At 39.7% G+C, this 25132-nt stretch overlaps 1 protein-coding gene across 3 annotated transcripts in view; it reads left to right on the forward strand.

Moving 5' to 3' along the window:
• LOC129826573 (tenascin-like) overlaps positions 1-24789 on the forward strand; it is a 78671-nt gene extending 53882 nt beyond the window's left edge. The window contains exons 12-23 of one of the 3 annotated variants that reach the window (XM_055887466.1): positions 1870-2145; positions 3525-3647; positions 6087-6230; positions 6763-6882; positions 19801-19944; positions 20354-20484; positions 20766-20898; positions 21322-21473; positions 21762-21858; positions 22049-22210; positions 22501-22664; positions 22838-24789. In XM_055887466.1, the coding sequence (XP_055743441.1) occupies positions 1870-2145; positions 3525-3647; positions 6087-6230; positions 6763-6882; positions 19801-19944; positions 20354-20484; positions 20766-20898; positions 21322-21473; positions 21762-21858; positions 22049-22210; positions 22501-22664; positions 22838-22948 (1757 nt within the window). In that variant the 3' untranslated portion in view covers positions 22949-24789. The remainder of the gene's footprint in view (positions 1-1869; positions 2146-3524; positions 3648-6086; positions 6231-6762; positions 6883-19800; positions 19945-20353; positions 20485-20765; positions 20899-21321; positions 21474-21761; positions 21859-22048; positions 22211-22500; positions 22665-22837) is intronic. The other 2 variants (XM_055887467.1, XM_055887468.1) reach the window with 2 other exon arrangements.
• The last annotated feature ends 343 nt before the right edge of the window (positions 24790-25132 follow it).

Raw genomic sequence — 25132 nt, forward strand, 5'->3', positions numbered from 1 at the left:
CTATGCTCTTCTCCCAGACTGCTATGCTCTTCTCCCAGACTGCTATGCTCTTCTCCCAGACTGCTCTGCTCCTCTCCCAGACCGCTCTGCTCCGCTCCCAGACCGCTCCGCTCCCACACCCGCTCTGCTCCGCTCCCACACCCGCTCTGCTCCGCTCCCACACCCGCTCTGCTCCGCTCCCACACCCGCTCTGCTCCTCTCCCAGACCACTCTGCTCAACTCCCACACCCGCTCTGCTCCGCTCGGCTCCACTCCCAGGCCGCTCTGCTCCTCTCCCAGACCGCTCTGCTCCTCTCCCAGAATGCTCTGCTCCTCTCCCAGACTGCTCTGCTCCTCTCCCAGACTGCTCTGCTCCTCTCCCAGACTGCTCTGCTCTTCTCCCAGACCACTCTGCTCCTCAATCTCATGCTCACATTGACACTGTGTCCTGGAACCTGGTGTTGGGATGCCAGGGACTGCTGGATTTTTGTGCTCTGGTTTTCATTTTCCACCACTTCTTCTCACAACAACTGCCTTGTGCAATTCCCTCATTTCCCGTCAGCACAATCCTCTGGGTTCACACTGGCTCAGGCACCTAATGTTTGTTGTAGTGTTCTAACGAGTTATGTCCCTGTATCCTGTCAGGCAGCACTGAGGCGGCACGGTCAGTCCACGGTCTATGTCTGACTGTCCGTCTCTCGGACAGAGCTACACCAGAAATGATTTAGAACCACCCTGGCCCATCTTCCATCCATCTGTAGCTCTGAATCTCCAGGAAGCAGCTTCAGGTGTAATAAACTGCTGTCTGTATGGTGCAGATGGCCAGTATGCTAGCACACCCTCCGTCTCTGGCTGCTACAGCTATAGACTCTAGCAGCTGTAGACTCTAGCAGCTGTAGACTCTAGCAGCTGTAGACTCTAGCAGCTGTAGACTCTAGCAGCTGTAGACTCTAGCAGCTGTAGACAAACAGCTGTATACTCTAACAGCTGTAGACGCTAGCAGTTCTAGACTAACAACTGTAGACTCTAACAGCTGTAAACTCCTGTTGGCTCCACTCCTCTCCTTTTCATCAGGCATTATTAGCTACTGGTAATGACTAGTTTACACTGTTGTTTTTTGAAACTCTTTGTAAGCACAGACCCATCTGCAATGACGTAGTCACCCAGACTCTTAAAACTCTAGTCAAACCCTGACTTTCTGTCTCTTATGTTCCTTTTCTTCTGATAGATGACCTTCATTTCAGTGTATTATGGAATTGATGTGCAAATCCCATGTACGTTATTTTTGCAGTCACAGCATCAATAAACTGAGGGTTGAATTTGATCACACTAGCTGGTGAATGACAACATACCTACCTGCACCAATAAAATACATATCTTTCCTTTCATGCTCACAACAGTGTCTGTGATAGGTACAAAAGTGGTATAAACATTTATAACTTACATAATTAATACTGGTGAAACACGCGGTCAACACCTTTAGGAAAATAACAACTTTGAATTATTTTCATCTTGCTAACCTACTTTTCTCGTTTGACTCGTATGGATCCTAAATTGATATGGGTCCATAACTAGTATTTGCTATTTTATTAGGATCCAAATGACCTGCTGCTAAAGTAGCAGCTACTCTTCCTGGGGTGCACACAAAACATAAAACATGACATAATACAGAACATGAATAGACAAGTACATCACAAGGACAGAACTACATCTATTTCAAATAAGTATACACACTTTCATACATTTCTGCTTTCATGATCACGTGATTGTCTATAGTAAATACATTATGGAATAACTGTAAATGATCTTCTGTAATCTTCATAAGCACCTCCTAAAGTACTCTTAAGGCCTAAAGAGGATGGAAACAACATGTCTTCCCTTATCACTCAGAAGCTGAACCCATCGTGGAGCATCTCTTGGTCTCCGACATCACCCCAGACAGCTGTAAAGTGGCCTGGTTGGCTGAAGAGGACCTCTTTGATAGTTTTGTCATTGTGATCAATGATACTAGCGACGACCTCGCTTCTCCGCAAGAGGTGGTCGTGCCCGGCGAGGAGAGAACAACAGTGCTTACTGAGCTAATTGACGACACAGAGTACCAAATTGAGCTGTATGGGGTCATTTCTGGAAGGCACTCAGACTCTATCTCCGGGGTGGCAAAAACAGGTACATGGTATGACATCACACCAGAAATGGCATAGGGCTGCTGGATAGATGATGCTAGGAATGTGTTCAGCATCTTTCAATATTGTAAACTATATTTTCTCTTTCTCCGTAACAGCATGAAAATAGGGTCAAAATGGGTCAATGTTTATAAAATGATGTAATTTCTTTATCGTTGCAGTCGTTTTTGTTTACTAACCTGATAACATTGTGTCATAATATTTGTTCAAGGCAGCAATCTGAGAGAATTATAATTAACTTTGCAAATGGAAGTCATTAAGCCTATTTAGAGTCCTTAGGTTGTCATGAATGTTTTATTTAAACCCGCTTGGGCTGCCTTGTGTGTGTGTGATGGGTCTCATGGTGTTTTTTCTCATCCTTACCATGTCTGTTCAGTGTTCACTGTCCTGTCATTGTCGCGTCTGTCAGCTCTCCTGAGTGGTTCCAGTGGAATCATCCAGTAACCCTCTCCTCTAAAGCCAGCTCCAGTATATGTGAACCAACACACTCTGTCTGTCTGTCTCACTGTCTGTCTGTCAGTGTAAACACTACATTCAGCCTCTGATGGCCTCCCATTCATGGGGATCCAGAGAACTGCTCAGGAGATTTATTCAACTCTTCACTTGCTCAGTTTTTTTGTCTCTATCTGTCAAGTTGTCTCCAATGTTGTCTTTGACTGTCCAAACCCAATGGGGTTTGTGTAATTGTCTTCAGACCATAAAGGGAAATTGTCTGTCTGTGTGTTGAGTGTCTGAATGGGTGTCTCTCTCTCTCTGTCTGGCCGTCCCCTGCCTTCTCTGGGGGTATGGCTTCACTCTCGGGTCCGATGGCCCTGATGCATGTTTCACTTTTGTGTGTCTGTAATGGGGGCAAGTTAATCTCCCCGTGTCGTGTCTGTCAAGGAAGATGCTGTGGCCCAGCGCTGACGACAGGCTCTGGGAGCCTTGGCTTCATTGTCTGTGTCTGTTTCTCTTTCTCTACTTTAATTGGTGGTTGTCAATAATGTGTATTTTCTGGGTAATTAAGGCATTAAAAAACATTCTATGGACGTTTTTAGGAATGGGATCTTTAGGAATGGGATCTTTAGGGATCTTTAGGGATCTTTAGGGGTGTTTTCCTTTTTTTGTCATTTATTTGGAACCAGAGATGTCCTATGATCTGGAGCCACTTCCGTAAAGCATCTCAGAGTAGAAGTGCTGATTTAGGATTTGTCCATATGATCTTATTGATTATTATCTAAAAGGCAAAGATGATCTCCTACTCTGAGACACTTTGTGGTTTTCATTCCTCTTCACTTACAAACCTGCCCCCTAAGTTCCTAACTATCTACCTGTGTTCTGTTTGTTTGTTGTCCTCTGTATCCTTCTGTTCCCCTATGCCAGGGCTGGGCACACCCAAGGGCATCCATTTCTCTGATGTCACTGATACCTCTGCCATTGTACACTGGACAATCCCCAGAGCTCGAGTGGACAGCTACCATGTCACCTATGTCCCTGCTCAGGGAGGTGAGTACCTACAGACATACAGACCTATACTGTACTGGCATATACTGTATATCTATGCTATATCTATAATATATATCTATATCTATGGTGCTCCCGAGTGGCGCTGGGGTCTATAAGGCACTACATCTCAGTGCTAGAGGCATCATTACAGACACCCTGGTTCGAATCCAGGCTGTATCACAACCGGCCGTGATTGGGTGTCCCATAGGGTGGCGCACAATTGGCCCAGCGTCATCCATGTAAATTTGTAAATAAGAATTTGTTCTTAACTGACTTCCCTAGTTAAATAAAGGTTAAATAAAATAAATAAATATATACCTATACTGTAGATACAGCTACACTACATGGCCAAAAGTATGTGGACACCTGCTTGTCGAACATCTCATTACAAAATCATGGGCATTAATATGGAGTTGGTCCCCCGTTACTGCTATAACAGCCTCCGCTCTTCTGGGAAGGCTTTCCAGTAGATGTTGGAACATTTCTGCGGGGACTTTAGTGAGGTCGGGCACTGATGTTGGGCGATTAGGTCTGGCTCACAGTCAGCGTTGCAATTCATCCCAAAGGTTTTCGATGGGGTTGAGGTCAGGGCTCTGTGCAGCCCAGTCAAGTTCTACCATATCGGGCATTGTCATGCTGAAACAGGAAAGGGCCCTCCCCAAACTGTTGCCACAAAGTTGGAAGCACAGAATGTACTTGTGTGCTGTAGCATTAAGATTTCCCTTCACTGGACCATTATTCCTCCTCCACTAAACTTTACAGTTGGCACTATGCATTTGGGCAGGTAGTGTTCTCCTGGCATCCGCCCAACCCAGATTTGTCTGTAGTACTGCCAAATGGTGATGCTTGATTCATCACTCTAGAGAACGTGTTTCCACTGCTCCAGAGCCCAACGGCGGGGAGCTTTACACCACTCCAGCCAACGCTTGGCATTGCGCATGGTGATCTTAGTCTAGTTTGCTGCTCCTGTGCCATGGAAACCCTTTTCATGAAGCTCCCAAGGAACAGTTATGGTGTTGACATTGCTTCTAGAGGCAGTTTGGAACTCAGTAGTGAATGTTGCAATCGAGGACAGACGATTTTTACGCACTACGCGCTTCAGCACTCAGTTGGCCAGTTCTGTGAGTTTGTGTGGCCTACCACTTTGTGACTGAGCCCTTGTTGCTCCTAGACGTTTCCACTTCACAATAACAGCACGTACGGTTGACAGGGAAGCTCTAGAAGGGAAAAAAATTGACAACTGACTTGTTGGAAAGGTGACATCCTATGACTGTGCCACGTTGAAAGTCACTGAGCTCTTCAGTTAAGCCATTCTCCTGCCAATGTTTGTTTATGAAGATTGCATGGCTGTGTGCTCGATTTTATACACCTGTCAGCAACCGGTGTGGCTGAAATAGCAGAATCCACTAATTTGGCCATATAGTTTATATCTATGCTGTATATATCTATACTGTACATAACTATACTATACACTGAGTGTACAAAATATTAGGAACACCTTCCTAATACTGAGTTGCACCCCCTTTTGCACTTAGAACAGCTTCAATTAGTTGGTGCATGGACTCCACAAGGTGTCGAAAGCATTTCATTGGGATGCTGGCCCATGTTGACTCCAATGCTTCCCACAGTTGTGTCAAGTTGGCTGAATGTCCTTTGGGTGGTGGACCATTCTTTATAAATACGGGAAACTGTTGAGCATGAATAACCCAGTAGTTCTTGACACTAACCTACTACCATACCCTGTTCAAAGGCACTTAAATCGTTTGTCTTGCCCATTCACCCTCTGAATGGAACACATTAAGAATCCATGTCTCAATTGTATCAAGGCTTGAAAATCCTTCTTTAACCTGTCTCCTCCTCTTCATCTACACTGATTGAAGTGGGTTTTAACAAGTGACATCAATGATAGCTTTCACCTGGATTTACCTGGTCAGTCTGTGTCATGGAAAGATCAGGTGTGCTTAATGTTTTGTATACTCAGCGTATATACTAAACTATACATACATTGGCTGCAAACCAGAGGAAACACATTTACATGTGTGGTGTGGTCACGTGGACTTTATTTTATCATTTTTAAATAGATAAGGTATGATTTTGGAGTCTCAGTAGAGAGAACAGATTATCCTGTGGACTTCTATGCTAGTCTTCTTCTTCCCTCTAGTGGCTGTTCTGTCTCTGTGGGGTGGCGTGGCGTGGCAGTATGAAGTGCAACCCAACACAACTTTGATGTGAACTGCTTCACTACTGGTTCACTCTTTTACTGGTTCGCTGCTTGATGATAAAACATATTATTTGTGATATGGATTGAATAAATAATAGCCAATACAGAATCGGACGTCTGACCCAAACATGTCCTATAATTCATTATTGATTCTATATAATTCCATGTAATTTATGGTCTGACTGACCTTGTTCCTTTCTTCACGTGTGCGTGTGCAGGTGCTCCTCAGACTGTGACAGTGGGTGGCACTGAGTCTCAGAAGGTGTTGTCGAATCTGACCCCTGGAGTGACCTACCAGGTGACCGTCATCTCTGTGAAGGGACAGAAGGAGAGTGAGCCTGGCACCAGCAGCGTCGCCACAGGTGAGTGTCAAAACACAAGGGCTTCATCCCAGATGGCACCCTATTCCCTATTTAGTGCACTACTTTTGACCATAGCCCTATAGGCCCCTGTCAAAAGTAATGCACCACAAAGGGAATAGGGTGCCATTTGGGACATAGCATTTGGAGTATGGTAACAAGAGCCTACATACACATACAACATCAAAACAATAAAAGCGTAGTCTTTGTATGCCATGCGGAAAAAATGTGATACATTCAATATTAAACAAAGCATCAAACGTTGATGGTGACAACCAAGTTGGTGAACGGTCTATAAAGGTTGAGCACGAAGCCCGTTGTGAAACCTGTTAGTGTGTACAGATGGAGCATGACTGAGGGTGGATAGGTCTCCTGTTTCCTTACAACAGAAGACAATGGCTCTGTCCTTGGGGAGGTGTTTGATGTGGCTCTGCTCAGCGTAACAACATTGTGTGTGTGTGTGTGTGCGTGTGTGTGTGTGTGTGTGTGTGTGTGTGTGCGTGTGTGTGTGTTCTTTGTGTGCTCTATGTGACAGCTCTGGACAAGCCCAGTGGCCTGACTGTAGTCAACATCAATGAAACAGATGCTCTGCTCCAATGGCAGCCTTCCATCGCCACTGTAGACGGATATGTCATCACCTACAGCGCAGACACTGGTAGGGTATCGCACGCAAACACACACACACACCATCTTGATGTACTATACTCTATATTATCAGGGCTTATAGGAGAAAATGTGTTGCATTTACCTTCATTGTTTTCATTTATTATCCTTACAGACAGATATTGATCTGGTCGTTAATGTCTCTATCTGTCCCTGTATCTGTCCCTGTATTTGTCTCTGTTTCAGTCCCTGTCCCTGTCCTGGTCTCTGTCACTGTCTCTGTCCCTGTTGCTGTCTCTGTTTTTGTCTCTGTCCCTGTCTTTGTCTTTATTTCTAAAGCTGTCTGTGTCTCTGTCTTTCTCTGTGCCTGTATCTGCATGTCTCTGTCCATATCTTTGTCTTTATTTATATATATGTCTCTGTCCCTGTCTCTGTCTTTATTTATATATCTGTCTCTGTCTCTGTCTTTATTTATATATCTGTCTCTGTCCCTGTCTTTATTTATATATATGTCTCTGTCCCTGTCTCTGTCTTTATTTATATATCTGTCTCTGTCTCTGTCTTTATTTATATATCTGTCTCTGTCCCTGTCTTTATTTATATATCTGTCTCTGTCCCTGTCTCTATTTATATATATGTCTCTGTCCGTGTTTTTATTTATTTATCTGTGTTTGTCTCTGTCCCTGTCTTTATTTATATATCTGTCTCTGTCTCTGTCTTTATTTATATATCTGTCCCTGTCTCTGTCTTTATTTATATATCTGTCTCTGTCTCTGTCTATATTTATATATATGTCTCTGTCTTTATTTGTATATATGTCTCTGTCCCTGTCTTTATTTATATATCTGTGTATGTCTGTGTCTCTGTCTTTATTTATATATCTGACTCTGTCCCTGTCTCTGTCTTTATTTACATATCTGACTCTGTCCCTGTCTCTGTCTTTATTTATATTTCTGTGTTTGTCTCTGTCTCTGTCTTTATTTATATATCTGACTCTGTCCCTGTCTCTGTCTTTATTTATATATATGTCTCTGTCCCCGTCCCTGTCTTCATTTATATATCTGTCTCTGTCCCTGTCTTCATTTATATATCTGTCTCTGTCCCTGTCCCTGTCTTTATTTATATATCTGTGTTTGTCTCTGTCTCTGTCTTTATTTATATATTTGTCTCTGTCCCTGTCTTTATTTATATATCTGTCCCTGTCTCTGTCTTTATTTATAAATCTGTGTTTGTCTCTGTCGCTGTTTCTATTTATATATCTGTCTCTTTCACTGTTTCTGTCTCTGCGTCTATTTCTATATCTGTCTCTGTCCCTATCTCTGTCTTTATTTCTATATCTGTCTCTGTCTCTGTCTTTATTTATATATCTGTGTTTGTCTCTGTCTTTATTTATATATCTGTCCATGTCTCTGTCTTTGTTTATATATCTGTCCCTGTCTCTATCTCTGTCTTTATTTCTATATCTGTCTCTGTCCCTGTCTCTGTCTTTTTTTATATATCTGTGTTTGTCTCTGTCTCTGTCCCTGTCTCTGTCTTTATTTATATATCTGTGTTTGTCTCTGTCTCTCTCCCTGTCGCTGTATTTATTTATAAATCTGTCTCTGTCCATGTCTCTGTCCCTATTTATATATCTGTGTTTCTCTCTGTCTTTATTTATATATCTGTGTCTGTCTCTGTCTCTGTCCCTGTCTTAATTTATATATCTGTTTGTCTCTGGCTCTGTCTTTATTTATAAATCTGTCTCTATCTCTGTCTCTATTTATAGATCTGTGTTTGTGTCTGTCCCTGTCCCTGTCTTTATTTATAAATCTGTGTCTGTCTCTGTCTCTGTCCCTGTCTTTATTTATATATCTGTTTGTCTCTGGCTCTGTCTTTATTTATAAATCTGTGTTTGTCTCTTTCTCTGTCCCTGTCTCTGTCTTTATTTATATATCTGTCTCTGTCCCTGTCTCTGTCTTTATTTATATATCTGTCTCTGTCCCTGTCTCTTTCTTTATTTATATATATGTGTTTGTCTCTTTCTCTGTCCCTGTCTCTGTCTTTATTTATAAATCTGTCTCTGTCCCTGTCTCTGTCTTTATTTATATATCTGTGTTTGACTCTGTCCCTGTCCCTGTCTTTATTTATATATCTGTGTTTGTCTCTGTCTTTATTTATATATCTATGTCTGTCTCTGTCCCTGTCCCTGTCCCTGTCTCTGTCTCTGTCTCTGTCTCTATTTATAGATCTGTGTTTGTCTCTGTCCCTGTCCCTGTCTTTATTTATAAATATGAGTTTGTCTCTGTCTCTGTCCCTGTCTGTGTCTTTATTTATGAATCTGTGTTTGTCCCTGTCTCTGTCTTTATTTATAAATCTGTGTCTGTCTCTGTCTCTGTCTTTATTTATATATCTGGTCTGTCTCTTTCCCTGTCCCTGTATCTGTCTTTATTTATATATATATGTTTGTCTCTGTCTCTGTCTTTATTTATATATCCATGTCTGTCTCTGTCCCTATCCCTGTCTCTGTCTCTGTCTCTATTTATAGATCTGTGTTTGTCTCTGTCCCTGTCCCTGTCTTTATTTATAACTCTGTGTTTGTCTCTGTCTCTGTCCCTGTCTCTGTCTTTATTTATAAATCTGTGTTTGTCCCTGTCTCTGTCTTTATTTATAAATCTGTGTTTGTCTCTGTCTCTGTCTTTATTTATATATCTGGTCTGTCTCTTTCCCTGTCCCTGTATCTGTCTTTATTTATATATCTGTGTTTGTTTCTGTCCCTGTCCCTGTCTCTGTCTTTATTTATATATCTGTGTTTGTCTCTGTCCCTGTCCCTGTCTTTATTTATATATCTGTGTTTGTCTCTGTCTCTGTCCCTGTCTCTGTCTTCATTTATAAATCTGTGTTTGTCTCTGTCTCTGTCTTTATTTATATATCTGTGTCTGTCTCTTTCCCTGTCCCTGTCTCTGTCTTTATTTATATATCTGTCTTTGTCTCTGTCTCTGTCTTTATTTATATATCTGTCTCTGTTCTTGTCTTTATTTATATATCTGTCTCTGTCTTTATTTATATATCTGTCCCTGTCTCTGTCTTTATTTATATATCTGTCTCTGTCTCTGTCTATGTTTATATATATGTCTCTGTCTTTATTTGTATATATGTCTCTGTCCCTGTCTTTATTTATATATCTGTGTATGTCTGTGTCTCTGTCTTTATTTATATATCTGACTCTGTCCCTGTCTCTGTCTTTATTTATATATCTGACTCTGTCCCTGTCTTTATTTATATATCTGTGTTTGTCTCTGTCGCTGTTTCTATTTATATATCTGGCTCTTTCACTGTTTCTGTCTCTGCGTCTATTTCTATATCTGTGTCTGTCCCTATCTCTGTCTTTATTTATATATCTGTCTCTGTCCCTGTCTTTATTTATCTATCTGTCTCTGTCCCTGTCTCTGTCTTTTTTTATATATCTGTTTTTGTCTCTGTCTCTGTCCCTGTTTCTTTCTTTATTTCTATATCTGTCTCTGTCCCTGTCTCTGTCTTTATTTATATATCTGTGTTTGTCTCTGTCTCTCTCCCTGTCGCTGTCTTTATTTATAAATCTGTCTCTGTCCATGTCTCTGTCTTTATTTATATATCTGTGTTTCTCTCTGTCTTCATTTATATATCTGTGTCTGTCTCTGTCTCTGTCCCTGTCTTTATTTATATATCTGTTTGTCTCTGGCTCTGTCTTTATTTATAAATCTGTCTCTATCTCTGTCTTTATTTATATATCTGTCTCTGTCCCTGTCTCTGTCTTTATTTACATATCTGTGTCTGTCTATGTCTTTATTTATATATCTGTCTCTTTCCCTGTCTTTGTCTTTATTTATATATCTGTGTCTGTCTCTGTCTTTATTTATATATCTGTCTCTGTCCCTGTCTCTGTCTTTATTTACATATCTGTCTCTTTCCCTGTCTCTGTCTTTATTTATATATATGTCTCTGTCCCTGTCTTTATTTATATATCTGTGTATGTCTGTGTCTCTGTCTTTATTTATATATCTGACTCTGTCCCTGTCTCTGTCTTTATTTATATATCTGTGTTTGTCTCTGTCTCTGTCTTTATTTATATATCTGACTCTGTCCCTGTCTCTGTCTTTATTTTTATATATGTCTCTGTCCCCGTCCCTGTCTTCTTTATATATCTGTCTCTGTCCCTGTCCCTGTCTTCATTTATATATCTGTCTCTGTCCCTGTCCCTGTCTTTATTTATATATCTGTGTTTGTCTCTGTCTCTGTCTTTATTTATATATTTGTCTCTGTCCCTGTCTTTATTTATATATCTGTCCCTGTCTCTGTCTTTATTTATATATCTGTGTTTGACTCTGTCCCTGTCCCTGTCTCTATTTATAGATCTGTGTTTGTCTCTGTCCCTGTCCCTGTCTTTATTTATAAATATGTGTTTGTCTCTGTCTCTGTCCCTGTCTGTGTCTTTATTTATGAATCTGTGTTTGTCCCTGTCTCTGTCTTTATTTATAAATCTGTGTCTGTCTCTGTCTCTGTCTTTATTTATATATCTGGTCTGTCTCTTTCCCTGTCCCTGTATCTGTCTTTATTTATATATATATGTTTGTCTCTGTCTCTGTCTTTATTTATATATCCATGTCTGTCTCTGTCCCTATCCCTGTCTCTGTCTCTGTCTCTATTTATAGATCTGTGTTTGTCTCTGTCCCTGTCCCTGTCTTTATTTATAAATCTGTGTTTGTCTCTGTCTCTGTCCCTGTCTCTGTCTTTATTTATAAATCTGTGTTTGTCCCTGTCTCTGTCTTTATTTATAAATCTGTGTTTGTCTCTGTCTCTGTCTTTATTTATATATCTGGTCTGTCTCTTTCCCTGTCCCTGTATCTGTCTTTATTTATATATCTGTGTTTGTTTCTGTCCCTGTCCCTGTCTCTGTCTTTATTTATATATCTGTGTTTGTCTCTGTCCCTGTCCCTGTCTTTATTTATATATCTGTGTTTGTCTCTGTCTCTGTCCCTGTCTCTGTCTTCATTTATAAATCTGTGTTTGTCTCTGTCTCTGTCTTTATTTATATATCTGTGTCTGTCTCTTTCCCTGTCCCTGTCTCTGTCTTTCTTTATATATCTGTCTTTGTCTCTGTCTCTGTCTTTATTTATATATCTGTCTCTGTTCTTGTCTTTATTTATATATCTGTCTCTGTCTTTATTTATATATCTGTCCCTGTCTCTGTCTTTATTTATATATCTGTCTCTGTCTCTGTCTATATTTATATATATGTCTCTGTCTTTATTTGTATATATGTCTCTGTCCCTGTCTTTATTTATATATCTGTGTATGTCTGTGTCTCTGTCTTTATTTATATATCTGACTCTGACTCTGTCCCTGTCTCTGTCTTTATTTATATATCTGACTCTGTCCCTGTCTCTGTCTTTATTTATATATCTGTGTTTGTCTCTGTCGCTGTTTCTATTTATATATCTGTCTCTTTCACTGTTTCTGTCTCTGCGTCTATTTCTATATCTGTCTCTGTCCCTATCTCTGTCTTTATTTATATATCTGTCTCTGTCCCTGTCTTTATTTATCTATCTGTCTCTGTCCCTGTCTCTGTCTTTTTTTATATATCTGTGTTTGTCTCTGTCTCTGTCCCTGTTTCTTTCTTTATTTCTATATCTGTCTCTGTCCCTGTCTCTGTCTTTATTTATATATCTGTGTTTGTCTCTGTCTCTCTCCCTGTCGCTGTCTTTATTTATAAATCTGTCTCTGTCCATGTCTCTGTCTTTATTTATATATCTGTGTTTCTCTCTGTCTTCATTTATATATCTGTGTGTGTCTCTGTCTCTGTCCCTGTCTTTATTTATATATCTGTTTGTCTCTGGCTCTGTCTTTATTTATAAATCTGTCTCTATCTCTGTCTTTATTTATATATCTGTCTCTGTCCCTGTCTCTGTCTTTATTTACATATCTGTGTCTGTCTATGTCTTTATTTATATATCTGTCTCTTTCCCTGTCTTTGTCTTTATTTATATATCTGTGTCTGTCTCTGTCTTTATTTATATATCTGTCTCTGTCCCTGTCTCTGTCTTTATTTACATATCTGTCTCTTTCCCTGTCTCTGTCTTTATTTATATATATGTCTCTGTCCCTGTCTTTATTTATATATCCGTGTATGTCTGTGTCTGTGTCTCTGTCTTTATTTATATATCTGACTCTGTCCCTGTCTCTGTCTTTATTTATATATCTGTGTTTGTCTCTGTCTCTGTCTTTATTTATATATCTGACTCTGTCACTTTCTCTGTCTTTATTTTTATATAGGTCTCTGTCCCCGTCCCTGTCTTCTTTATATATCTGTCTCTGTCCCTGTCCCTGTCTTCATTTATATATCTGTCTCTGTCCCTGTCCCTGTCTTTATTTATATATCTGTGTTTGTCTCTGTCTCTGTCTTTATTTATATATTTGTCTCTGTCCCTGTCTTTATTTATATATCTGTCCCTGTCTCTGTCTTTATTTATAAATCTGTGTTTGTCTCTGTCGCTGTTTCTATTTATATATCTGTCTCTTTCACTGTTTCTGTCTCTGCGTCTATTTCTATATCTGTCTCTGTCCCTATCTCTGTCTTTATTTCTATATCTGTCTCTGTCTCTGTCTTTATTTATATATCTGTGTTTGTCTCTGTCTTTATTTATATATCTGTCCATGTCTCTGTCTTTGTTTATATATCTGTCCCTGTCCCTATCTCTGTCTTTATTTCTATATCTGTCTCTGTCTCTGTCTTTATTTATATATCTGTGTTTGTCTCTGTCTTTATTTATATATCTGTCCATGTCTCTGTATTTGTTTATATATCTGTCTCTGTCCCTGTCTCTGTCTTTTTTTATATATCTGTGTTTGTCTCTGTCTCTGTCCCTGTCTCTGTCTTTATTTATATATCTGTGTTTGTCTCTGTCTCTCTCCCTGTCGCTGTCTTTATTTATAAATCTGTCTCTGTCCATGTCTCTGTCTTTATTTATATATCTGTGTTTCTCTCTGTCTTTATTTATATATCTGTGTCTGTCTCTGTCTCTGTCCCTGTCTTTATTTATGTATCTGTTTGTCTCTGGCTCTGTCTTTATTTATAAATCTGTCTCTATCTCTGTCTTTATTTATATATCTGTCTCTGTCCCTGTCTCTGTCTTTATTTACATATCTGTGTCTGTCTATGTCTTTATTTATATATCTGTCTCTTTCCCTGTCTTTGTCTTTATTTATATATCTGTGTCTGTCTCTGTCTTTATTTATATATCTGTCTCTGTCTCTGTCTTTATTTATATATCTGTCTCTGTCCCTGTCTTTATTTATATATCTGTCTCTGTCCCTGTCTCTATTTATATATATGTCTCTGTCCCTGTTTTTATTTATATATCTGTGTTTGTCTCTGTTTCTGTCTTTATTTATATATCTGTCTCTGTCCCTGTCCCTGTCTTTATTTATATATCTGTCTCTGTCTCTGTCTTTATTTATATATCTGTCTCTGTCTCTGTCTATATTTATATATATGTCTCTGTCTTTATTTGTATATATGTCTCTGTCCCTGTCTTTATTTATATATCTGTGTATGTCTGTGTCTCTGTCTTTATTTATATATCTGACTCTGTCCCTGTCTCTGTCTTTATTTATATATCTGTGTTTGTCTCTGTCTCTGTCTTTATTTATATATCTGACTCTGTCCCTGTCTCTGTCTTTATTTATACATATATGTCTCTGTCCCCGTCCCTGTCTTCATTTATATATCTGTCTCTGTCCCTGTCCCTGTCTTTATTTATATATCTGTGTTTGTCTCTGTCTCTGTCTTTATTTATATATCTATGTCTGTCTCTGTCCCTGTCCCTGTCCCTGTCTCTGTCTCTGTCTCTGTCTCTGTCTCTATTTATAGATCTGTGTTTGTCTCTGTCCCTGTCCCTGTCTTTATTTATAAATCTGTGTTTGTCTCTGTCGCTGTTTCTATTTATATATCTGTCTCTTTCACTGTTTCTGTCTCTGTGTCTATTTCTATATCTGTCTCTGTCCCTATCTCTGTCTTTATTTATATATCTGTCTCTGTCCCTGTCTTTATTTATCTATCTGTCTCTGTCCCTGTCTCTGTCTTTTTTTATATATATCTGTGTTTGTCTCTGTCTCTCCCCCTGTCGCTGTCTTTATTTATAAATCTGTCTCTGTCCATGTCTCTATCTTTATTTATATATCTGTCTCTCTCTCTGTCTTCATTTATATATCTGTGTCTGTCTCTGTCTCTGTCCCTGTCTTTATTTATATATCTGTTTGTCTCTGGCTCTGTCTTTATTTATAAATCTGTCTCTATCTCTGTCTTTATTTATATATCTGTCTCTGTCCCTGTCTCTGTCTTTATTTACATATCTGTGTCTGTCTATGTCTTTATTTATATATCTGTCTCTTTCCCTGTCTTTGTCTTTATTTATATATCTGTGTCTGTCTCTGTCTTTATTTATAAATCTGTCTCTGTCCCTGTCTCTGTCTTTATTTATATATCTGTGTTTGACTCTGTCCCTGTCCCTGTCTTTATTTATATATCTGTGTTTGTCTCTGTCTCTGTCTTTATTTATATATCTATGTCTGTCTCTGTCCCTGTCCCTGTCCCTGTCTCTGTCTCTGTCTCTGTCTCTGTCTCTGTCTCTATTTATAGATCTGTGTTTGTCTCTGTCCCTGTCCCTGTCTTTATTTATAAATCTGTGTTTGTCTCTGTCTCTGTCCCTGTCTCTGTCTTTATTTATGAATCTGTGTTTGTCCCTGTCTCTGTCTTTATTTATAAATCTGTGTCTGTCTCTGTCTCTGTCTTTATTTATATATCTGGTCTGTCTCTCTACCTGTCCCTGTATCTGTCTTTAATTATATATCTGTGTTTGTCTCTGTCTCTTTCTTTATTTATATATCTATGTCTGTCTCTGTCCCTGTCCCTGTCTCTGTCTCTGTCTCTATTTATAGATCTGTGTTTGTCTCTGTCCCTGTCCCTGTCTTTATTTACATATCTGTCTCTTTCCCTATCTCTGTCTTTATTTATATATCTGTCTCTGTCCCTGTCTCTGTCTTTATTTATATATCTGTGTTTGACTCTGTCCCTGTCCCTGTCTTTATTTATATATCTGTGTTTGTCTCTGTCTTTATTTATATATCTATGTCTGTCTCTGTCCCTGTCCCTGTCTCTGTCTCTGTCTCTGTCTCTGTCTCTATTTATAGATCTGTGTTTGTCTCTGTCTCTGTCCCTGTCTTTATTTATAAATCTGTGTTTGTCTCTGTCTCTGTCCCTGTCTCTGTCTTTATTTATGAATCTGTGTTGGTCCCTGTCTCTGTCTTTATTTATAAATCTGTGTCTGTCTCTGTCTCTGTCTTTATTTATATATCTGGTATGTCTCTGTCTCTGTCCCTGTATCTGTCTTTATTTATATATCTATGTCTGTCTCTGTCCCTGTTCCTGTTTCTGTCTCTGTCGCTATTTATAGGTCTGTGTTTGTCTCTGTCCCTGTCCCTGTCTTTATTTATATATCTGTGTTTGTCTCTGTCTCTGTCCCTGTCTCTGTCTTTATTTATAAATCTGTGTCTGTCTCTGTCTCTGTCTTTATTTATATATTTGGTCTGTCTCTTTCCCTGTCCCTGTATCTGTCTTTATTTATATATCTGTGTTTGTTTCTGTCCCTGTCCCTGTCTCTGTCTTTATTTATATATCTGTGTTTGTCTCTGTCCCTGTCTTTATTTATATTTCTGTGTTTGTCTCTTTCCCTGTCCCTGTCTCTGTCTTTATTTATATATCTGTGTTTGTCTCTGTCTTTATTTATATATCTGTCTCTGTCTCTGTCTCTGTCTTTATTTATATATCTATGTCTGTCTCTGTCCCTGTCCCTGTCTCTGTCTTTATTTATATATCTGTCTCTGTCCTTGTCTCTGTCTTTATTTATATATCTGTGTTTGTCCCTGTCTCTGTCTCTATTTATATATCTGTCCCTGTCCTTGTCTCTGTCTTTATTTATATATCTATGTTGGTCTTATCTCTATTTATATATCTGTCTCTGTCCCTGTCCCTGTCCCTGTCTTTATTTATATATCTGTGTTTGTCTCTGTCTTTATTTATATATCTATGTCTGTCTCTGTCCCTGTCCCTGTCTCTGTCTCTGTCTCTGTCTCTATTTATAGATCTGTGTTTGTCTCTGTCTCTGTCCCTGTCTTTATTTATAAATCTGTGTTTGTCTCTGTCTCTGTACCTGTCTCTGTCTTTATTTATGAATCTGTGTTTGTCCCTGTCTCTGTCTTTATTTATAAATATGTGTCTGTCTCTGTCTCTGTCTTTATTTATATATCTAGTATGTCTCTGTCTCTGTCCCTGTATCTGTCTTTATTTATATATCTATGTCTGTCTCTGTCCCTGTTCCTGTTTCTGTCTCTGTCGCTATTTATAGGTCTGTGTTTGTCTCTGTCCCTGTCCCTGTCTTTATTTATATATCTGTGTTTGTCTCTGTCTCTGTCCCTGTCTCTGTCTTTATTTATAAATCTGTGTCTGTCTCTGTCTCTGTCTTTATTTATATATTTGGTCTGTCTCTTTCCCTGTCCCTGTATCTGTCTTTATTTATATATCTGTGTTTGTTTCTGTCCCTGTCCCTGTCTCTGTCTTTATTTATATATCTGTGTTTGTCTCTGTCCCTGTCTTTATTTATATTTCTGTGTTTGTCTCTTTCCCTGTCCCTGTCTCTGTCTTTATTTATATATCTGTGTTTGTCTCTGTCTTTATTTATATATCTGTCTCTGTCTCTGTCTCTGTCTTTATTTATATATCTGTGTCTGTCTCTGTCCCTGTCCCTGTCTCTGTCTTTATTTATATATCTGTCTCTGTCCTTGTCTCTGTCTTTATTTATATATCTGTGTTTGTCCCTGTCTCTGTCTCTATTTATATATCTGTCCCTGTCCTTGTCTCTGTCTTTATTTATATATCTATGTTGGTCTTATCTCTATTTATATATCTGTCTCTGTCCCTGTCCCTGTCTCTGTCTTTATTTATATATATGTGGTTGTCTCTGTCGCTGTCTTTATTTATATATCTGTGTTTGACTCTGTCCCTGTCCCTGTCTTTATTTATATATCTGTGTTTGTCTCTGTCTTTATTTATATATCTATGTCTGTCCCTGTCCCTGTCCCTGTCTCTGTCTCTGTCTCTGTCTCTATTTATAGATCTGTGTTTGTCTCTGTCTCTGTCCCTGTCTTTATTTATAAATCTGTGTTTGTCTCTGTCTCTGTCCCTGTCTCTGTCTTTATTTATGAATCTGTGTTTGTCCCTGTCTCTGTCTTTATTTATAAATCTGTGTCTGTCTCTGTCTCTGTCTTTATTTATATATCTGGTATGTCTCTGTCTCTGTCCCTGTATCTGTCTTTATTTATATATCTATGTCTGTCTCTGTCCCTGTTCCTGTTTCTGTCTCTGTCGCTATTTATACGTCTGTGTTTGTCTCTGTCCCTGTCCCTGTCTTTATTTCTATATCTGTGTTTGTCTCTGTCTCTGTCCCTGTCTCTGTCTTTATTTATAAATCTGTGTCTGTCTCTGTCTTTATTTATATATCTGTCTCTGTCTCTGTCTCTGTCTTTATTTATATATCTGTGTCTGTCTCTGTCTCTGTCCCTGTCCCTGTCTCTGTCTTTATTTATATATCTGTCTCTGTCCTTGTCTCTGTCTTTATTTATATATCTGTGTTTGTCCCTGTCTCTGTCTCTATTTATATATCTGTCCCTGTCCTTGTCTCTGTCTTTATTTATATATCTATGTTGGTCTTATCTCTATTTATATATCTGTCTCTGTCCCTGTCCCTGTCTCTGTCTTTATTTATATATATGTGGTTGTCTCTGTCTCTGTCTTTATTTATATATCTGTCTATGTCTCTGTCTTTATTTATATATCTGACTCTGTCCCTGTCTCTATTTATATCTGTGTCTGTCCCTGTCTCTGTCTTTATTTATATATCTGTCTCTGTCTCTGTTTTTATTTATATATCTGTGTTTGTCTCTGTCTCTATTTATATATATGTCTCTGTCCCTGTCTCTGTCTTTATTTATATATCTGTCTATGTCTCTGTATGTATATATATATATCTGTGTTTGTCTCTGTCCCTGTCTTTATTTCTATATCTGTATCTGTCTCTGTCTTTAGTTATATATCTGTGTTTGTCTCTGTCTCTACTTCTATATTTGTCTCTGTCCCTGTCCCTGTCTTTATTTATATATGTGTCTCTGTCCCTGTCTCTTTCTTTCTTTCTATTTCTGTCTCTGTCTTTATTTATATATCTGTCCCTGTTCTTGTCTCTGTCTTTATTTATATATCTGTGTTTGTCTCTGTCTCTATTTATATATCTGTCTCTGTCCCTGTCTCTGTCTTTATTTATATTTCTGTCCCTGTCTCTGTCTTTCTTTATATATCTGTCTCTGTCCCTGTCTCTGTCTTTATTTATATATCTGTGTTTGTCTCTGTCTCTGTCCCTGACTCTGTTTTTATTTATAAATCTGTGTTTGTCTCTGTCCCTGCGTCTATTTCTATATCTGTCTTTGTCCCTGTATTTGTCCCTGTCTCTGTCCCTGCTCCTGTCTCTCTCTCTGTCTATATTGATATTTGTATTTATATACATGTCCCTGTCCTTGTCTCCTTCCCTGTCCCTGTCTCTTTCCCTGCATCCGTCTCTGTCACTGTTACAGTCTATATCTGTCACTGTCTATATCTGTCTTTGTCCCTGTCTTTGTCCCTGTCTCTGTCTCTGTTCCTGTCCCTCTCTCTTTTTATATTGATATTTCTATTTCTATATCTGTCCCTGTCTCTGTCTCCTTCCCTGTCCCTGTCCTTCTCTCTGTCCCTTTCTCTGGTTCTATTTCTATATCTGTCCCTGTCTCTTTCCCTGTCCCTGTCCGTATCCTTGTCCCTGTCCCTGTCCCTGTCTCTGTCTCCTCACTGTTTCTGTGTGTTCTGTGTGTGCAGTTGTCCCAGTGATGGAGAGAGTGTCTGGAAACATTGTGGAGTTTGAGATTACCTCCTTGACCCCTGCCACCCACTACACTGTCAAGGTCTACGCCATGAGAGTGGCTGCTAAGAGCGCCTCCACCACCACTGAGTTCACCACTGGTGGGTATATGGCCTAGGGGGAGGCTGGACCTAGAACCTTCCCTCCCACACACACATTCAAACAGCAGCTTTGATTAGTGCCTACGATTTTATTGTGAAACTGCTATGAAGCTGTATGCTCATTCAAAAGATTCATATCAATTGTGGATCAACAACAGAACAGATCAAATTCAAACCGAACAGGCAGACATTCACACAAAGCACTAATCTCTTTCTCCCTACTGCAGTTGCAGTATTTTCTGGCCCACTAACCCTACAGGTTACATAACTGTTTTTTTATGTTTAAAATGTACCTTTTTTACCCCGTACCCTTTCAAACAGACAACCTGAACCTAGAAACAGAAGATTTAGAGAAGGTGAAGTACTCTGTCTGAACGAGGGTTTAAGACCACTGTGTTCTCTCCCCTAGATGTAGATGCCCCTCAGGACCTGGCAGCCAGTAACATCCAGACAGAGAATGCCATGTTGACCTGGAGGGCCCCACGCGCTGACATCACCGGCTACATCCTCAGCTTTGAGTCAGCTGACGGCACAATCCGGGTCAGTAGTTGTCTGCATGGTGGAACCATAGATTTAAAATGATGAGAAGAACATTCCTTCCTTGGTCAGAGTAATGTTTTGTCCAAGAGGACATGAGGATGCATCTTTGGGTAGTGTAAGAAAAAGCATTGATAATACACCTTTGGGATCTAGAAAAGCATTATATACTTCTAAATCCAATAAGTCCCAAATGGCATCCTTTTCCCCATGTAGTGCACCATAATGTATTAATAATGACGTATCTCTGACATTCTGACTGCTGGGTTGTGTTGTTCCTCCAGGAGGTTGTCCTGAGCCCCACAGCCACTTCCTACAACATGGCCCAGCTGAGTGCCTCCACTGAGTACTCCGTCAGACTGCTGGCCATCGCAGGGCCCAAGAGGAGCAGAGTCATCACCACCGTCTTCACCACCAGTGAGTGTTACCACAGTGATGTTGGTAGTCTGCCAACTCCAGACGGAACATACCCACTGGCAATAGGGTTAGGAATCCGGCCTCGGACTCTACTCTCTGTTTCCCTCTGGATTTGCCCCCTTCTCTACCTTCCGATTTGGCACCGCCCATAAACCATAGAATACAAAAAAATATATATATTTTTTAAAACATGTTACCACAGCGACCCTCTGCTCTGTTCACAACCCACTGTGGCAATCTTAGTCCCTTCTTTATTCACCTTCAGCTTAGAGTTTGCAGGGCAGCTGGAGCTGTTTAGTAACTCATCTTCCGTGTGTGTGTGTGTGTGTGTGTGTGTGTGTGTGTGTGTGTGTGTGTGTGTGTGTGTGTGTGTGTGTGTGTGTGTGTGTGTGTGTGTGTGTGTGTGTGTGTGTGTGTGTGTAGTTGGCGTGCTGTACAAACACCCCAGGGACTGCTCCCAGGCCTTGCTGAATGGAGACACAGCCTCTGGTGTCTACACCATCTACCTGGGTGGAGATGAGAGTCAGCCCATACAGGTCTACTGTGACATGGCCACAGATGGAGGTGGATGGATTGTAAGTCACTGGCTACTAGTATACTGTACAACCCAACTCCAAACCTCATTGATTCAGATCATAGGTGGCTGGTGAATGGAGGACAGCTCAGAGAAATGACTGGAATGAAATGAAATGAACAGATTCAAACACATGCATGGTTTCCATTCTGTTCCAGGCATTCCTATGAACCCGTCACCCAATTTAAAGTGGCACCAGGCAACACCGATTCAGATGATATGTAATGTAGTGTAATGGATCCTAGGGTTATATAATGAGTGGTCTGGTGTTGTTTGTCCCATCATACAGGTGTTTCTCAGACGCCAGAGTGGTAAGCTGGAGTTCTTCCGCAACTGGAGGAACTACACTGCTGGCTTCGGTGACATGAACGACGAGTTCTGGCTCGGTATGCTCGTAATATGGAAAATATTAGAGATCAACACATTCATTGATTTATTTGAATCCATTTAAGGCATGTGAATATGAGTACTGCATTTGAATAAACTGTCCTCTTTTCCCCTATCATTTGTTACATATCATGACTAAAAAAGTCCTCAGAAATTATTGTAAATCACAACTGTCATATTTTCCCACAGGCCTGTCGAACCTCCATAAGATCACTGTAGTGGGACAGTACGAGCTTCGTGTGGACCTCAGAGACAAGGGGGATGTAGCCCACGCCCAGTACGACAAGTTCTCCATCTCTGATCCCCGCAGTCGCTACAAGGTCCATGTTGGAGGGTACAGTGGTACCGCAGGTAAGACTTGCTTCTCTACAACCATTAGATAGTTAGTACAAAGTCCAATCTGTGTCAGAAATGACACCCTATTCCCTATATTGAGCACTACAGGGGTCATAGGGCACTGGTCAAAGGGTGCCATTTGGTGAAACACAAAAAGTTAGAATAGATCTAAGTAATAAAGTAAAGTACTATATATTGTTATTAGGTGTGTGAGGGTGAAGCGAGCATGTATTCAACCTAATCCTCCTTTCTGAAGTCTGTTAAATTTGGTTCCTGCTTAAAGCTCTTTCTGATGCCCCCTGTAGGTGATTCTATGACCTACCACCATGGTCGCCCGTTCTCAACCTACGACCATGACAATGACATTGCAGTCACCAACTGTGCCCTGTCCTATAAGGGTGCCTTCTGGTATAAGAACTGCCATCGCGTCAATCTTATGGGACGATATGGCGATGACAGTCACAGCAAGGTGAGAGCACATATACTTGAATATTCAATACTAGCAGGAATTTCTGTATTCAAAAATACTGCTGTAGTAGAGTATTCAAACGTGTTGACTTTGTAAAGATAAGGGAGGAAATTCAATGCATTTGTGTTAATAATATAAACCCCTCGATACTAATATTACTGTGTGTTCTTCAGGGAGTGAACTGGTTCCATTGGAAAGGCCATGAGCACTCCATTGAGTTTGCTGAGATGAAGATCAGGCCATCCAACTTCAGGAACTCTGAGGGAAGGAGAAAACGATCGTAAACTAACCGACCAATCCGCGCTACGACCCATCTCCTCGTGACCCCTGAGCCTGTCCACCATCCTCTGCCACTGCTGATTCCAGGGTTGCATCCCAAATGGCATTCTATTCCCTATAAAGTGCACTGCTTTTGACCAGAGCCAGTAGCGCTCTGGTCAAAGTAGTGCATTAAATAGGGAATAGGGTGCCATTTGGGATGCAACCCACAATTCCCTGCAGCTACCAAAGCCACTGCTAAGAGCCCAGCCACCTCGAACTACACCCCTTCTCTTGCTCAATCACAGAAATAAGCACAGATACAGTAAAAACGTACTACAAATCCCACTAGCCAACACCTGATACAAAATGGTTCTGTGCAGTAGAAACTGTCAATGCCAAATCGATGTGGAAAAATATGGATTTACACGTCACAAACTAAGCCCACAGATTATTCTTGCACCAAAGAGAGTATAATCTACAAATCCCAAGTATAAAGCATTTGTTTCTTTCTTGTCACTATCCTGTTACAGTAACATCACTCAGTGGAGGGGTGCATTTGAGTCTGGTCTGAGGTATTAACATGTAGAATACTGAGGTTTTCTGCCTCTACAGTGTATCCATCTCCTCCAACCACAGTAGGCCATTGGAGTGTTTGCCAGGTTTGGGGTCAGTTCGAATTGAAGGCAGTCAATTTAGGAAGTGATTTGGATGTAAAATAAAAAAAATATAACAACTTTTTAAATATATTGAACTTTTTTTTTTTTTTTTTTTTTGTAGTCATTGAAAATAATCCTCTTTTTAAATGATTGAATTGGAATTTCAGTTCACTTCCTGAATTGACTGCCTACAATTCGAATTGACTCCAACCCTAGTGTTTGCAGAGAGAGCATGGTATACCTTTAAACTGGATTATAGAAACGGTATTCTTTGAATAACACACCACCCACCAAGAGCACATACATACGTACCTTCAATTCAATCATCTGGGTGGAAGTGGTTATTGATCAAAAAGGATTCTCCACATAAACCGCACAACTCATTCAAATGTAAAATGTCTTTGTAAAGTGGAAAGAGCTCACAGAGAAAGGCTGTCTCATTCATTAGTCTGTGTGACTCATTCTTTTTCACTTTAACATTCCCTCTCTCTCGAAATCCCTTCTTCACCTCAACCTGCAAACTGTCATCTGAAACGATATGGGCAGAATAAATGGCATTCTGAATAAAGCTAATCTGCTTCATCCCACACACAGGATGAATGACATGTGTTTCCATTGATTGTGTGGGCCATACAGGCACTGTGCAATTGTCTCTTACACATGCAACTGAGCTAGTACTACTTTTTCCACCAGCTATCATGCATTAGCTAAAGAATACAGAGAAATGTGTTTGATTTGTTTTCTATTTCCTTAAAAATCCAAGGCAGGACCTACAGTTCAATAAACAATGAAATGGTGGGTGATTGTTACATTTTTGCTAAATGGGAAATACTTATATGAATGCAACAGGAGTCAGAGGAATATTGTGATGAAATATAGAAGATACGGATGCTTAAAATAGGCCAATGGCCAATTCCAATTGACATTGTAAGGTCTTAGTGTTTACTTTGCTGAGAAACATCTATTTGGTCAGACCAAAATTAACTAGAGAGAAGTTCTTCTCGTTCTGTTCTGTTCTTCCCCTCCCCTCCCCCTGCTATGCCAGGAAACGAAACCACTGAGATCCCCCTCCCCATGAAATACCTGTGTAAATTAAAGTTTTTTAAATCATTTTTTGGATTTTTGATTTTTGATTGTTTATAACTGGGTGAATAACAGGTGTTTCTCTGTAGCCCGTATTACAATAATAAAAAAAGTTTGTTTAAAAATGACGAGTCTAATATATTTCTAAAGACAAATGTTTCATAATGCAATAAGTCACTGTCAATTTGTTTTTACACTGCATATTGGTTTAATATTGGGAGTTGGCTCGTCCATAGCTCTCCGACGCATAAATGTGAAGGAACCATACAGACAGTCTCTATATAGCCTATCTTAGACAGGAGCTATTTATTGCACAGAGAAGATGTACACATCACAGTACCGAATGCGATTCTATGTTTCATTGTGCATACATGTAGGTTTATGGTTTTACTTGTAAGCCTACTCTATTTGTGTTGCTGTAAGTCTTGCAGACAAGAAACTCAGTCAAATAACATTATAGGATAATAA

The sequence above is a fragment of the Salvelinus fontinalis genome, chromosome 28 (assembly GCF_029448725.1).
Source record: "Salvelinus fontinalis isolate EN_2023a chromosome 28, ASM2944872v1, whole genome shotgun sequence".
NCBI lineage: Eukaryota > Metazoa > Chordata > Actinopteri > Salmoniformes > Salmonidae > Salvelinus > Salvelinus fontinalis.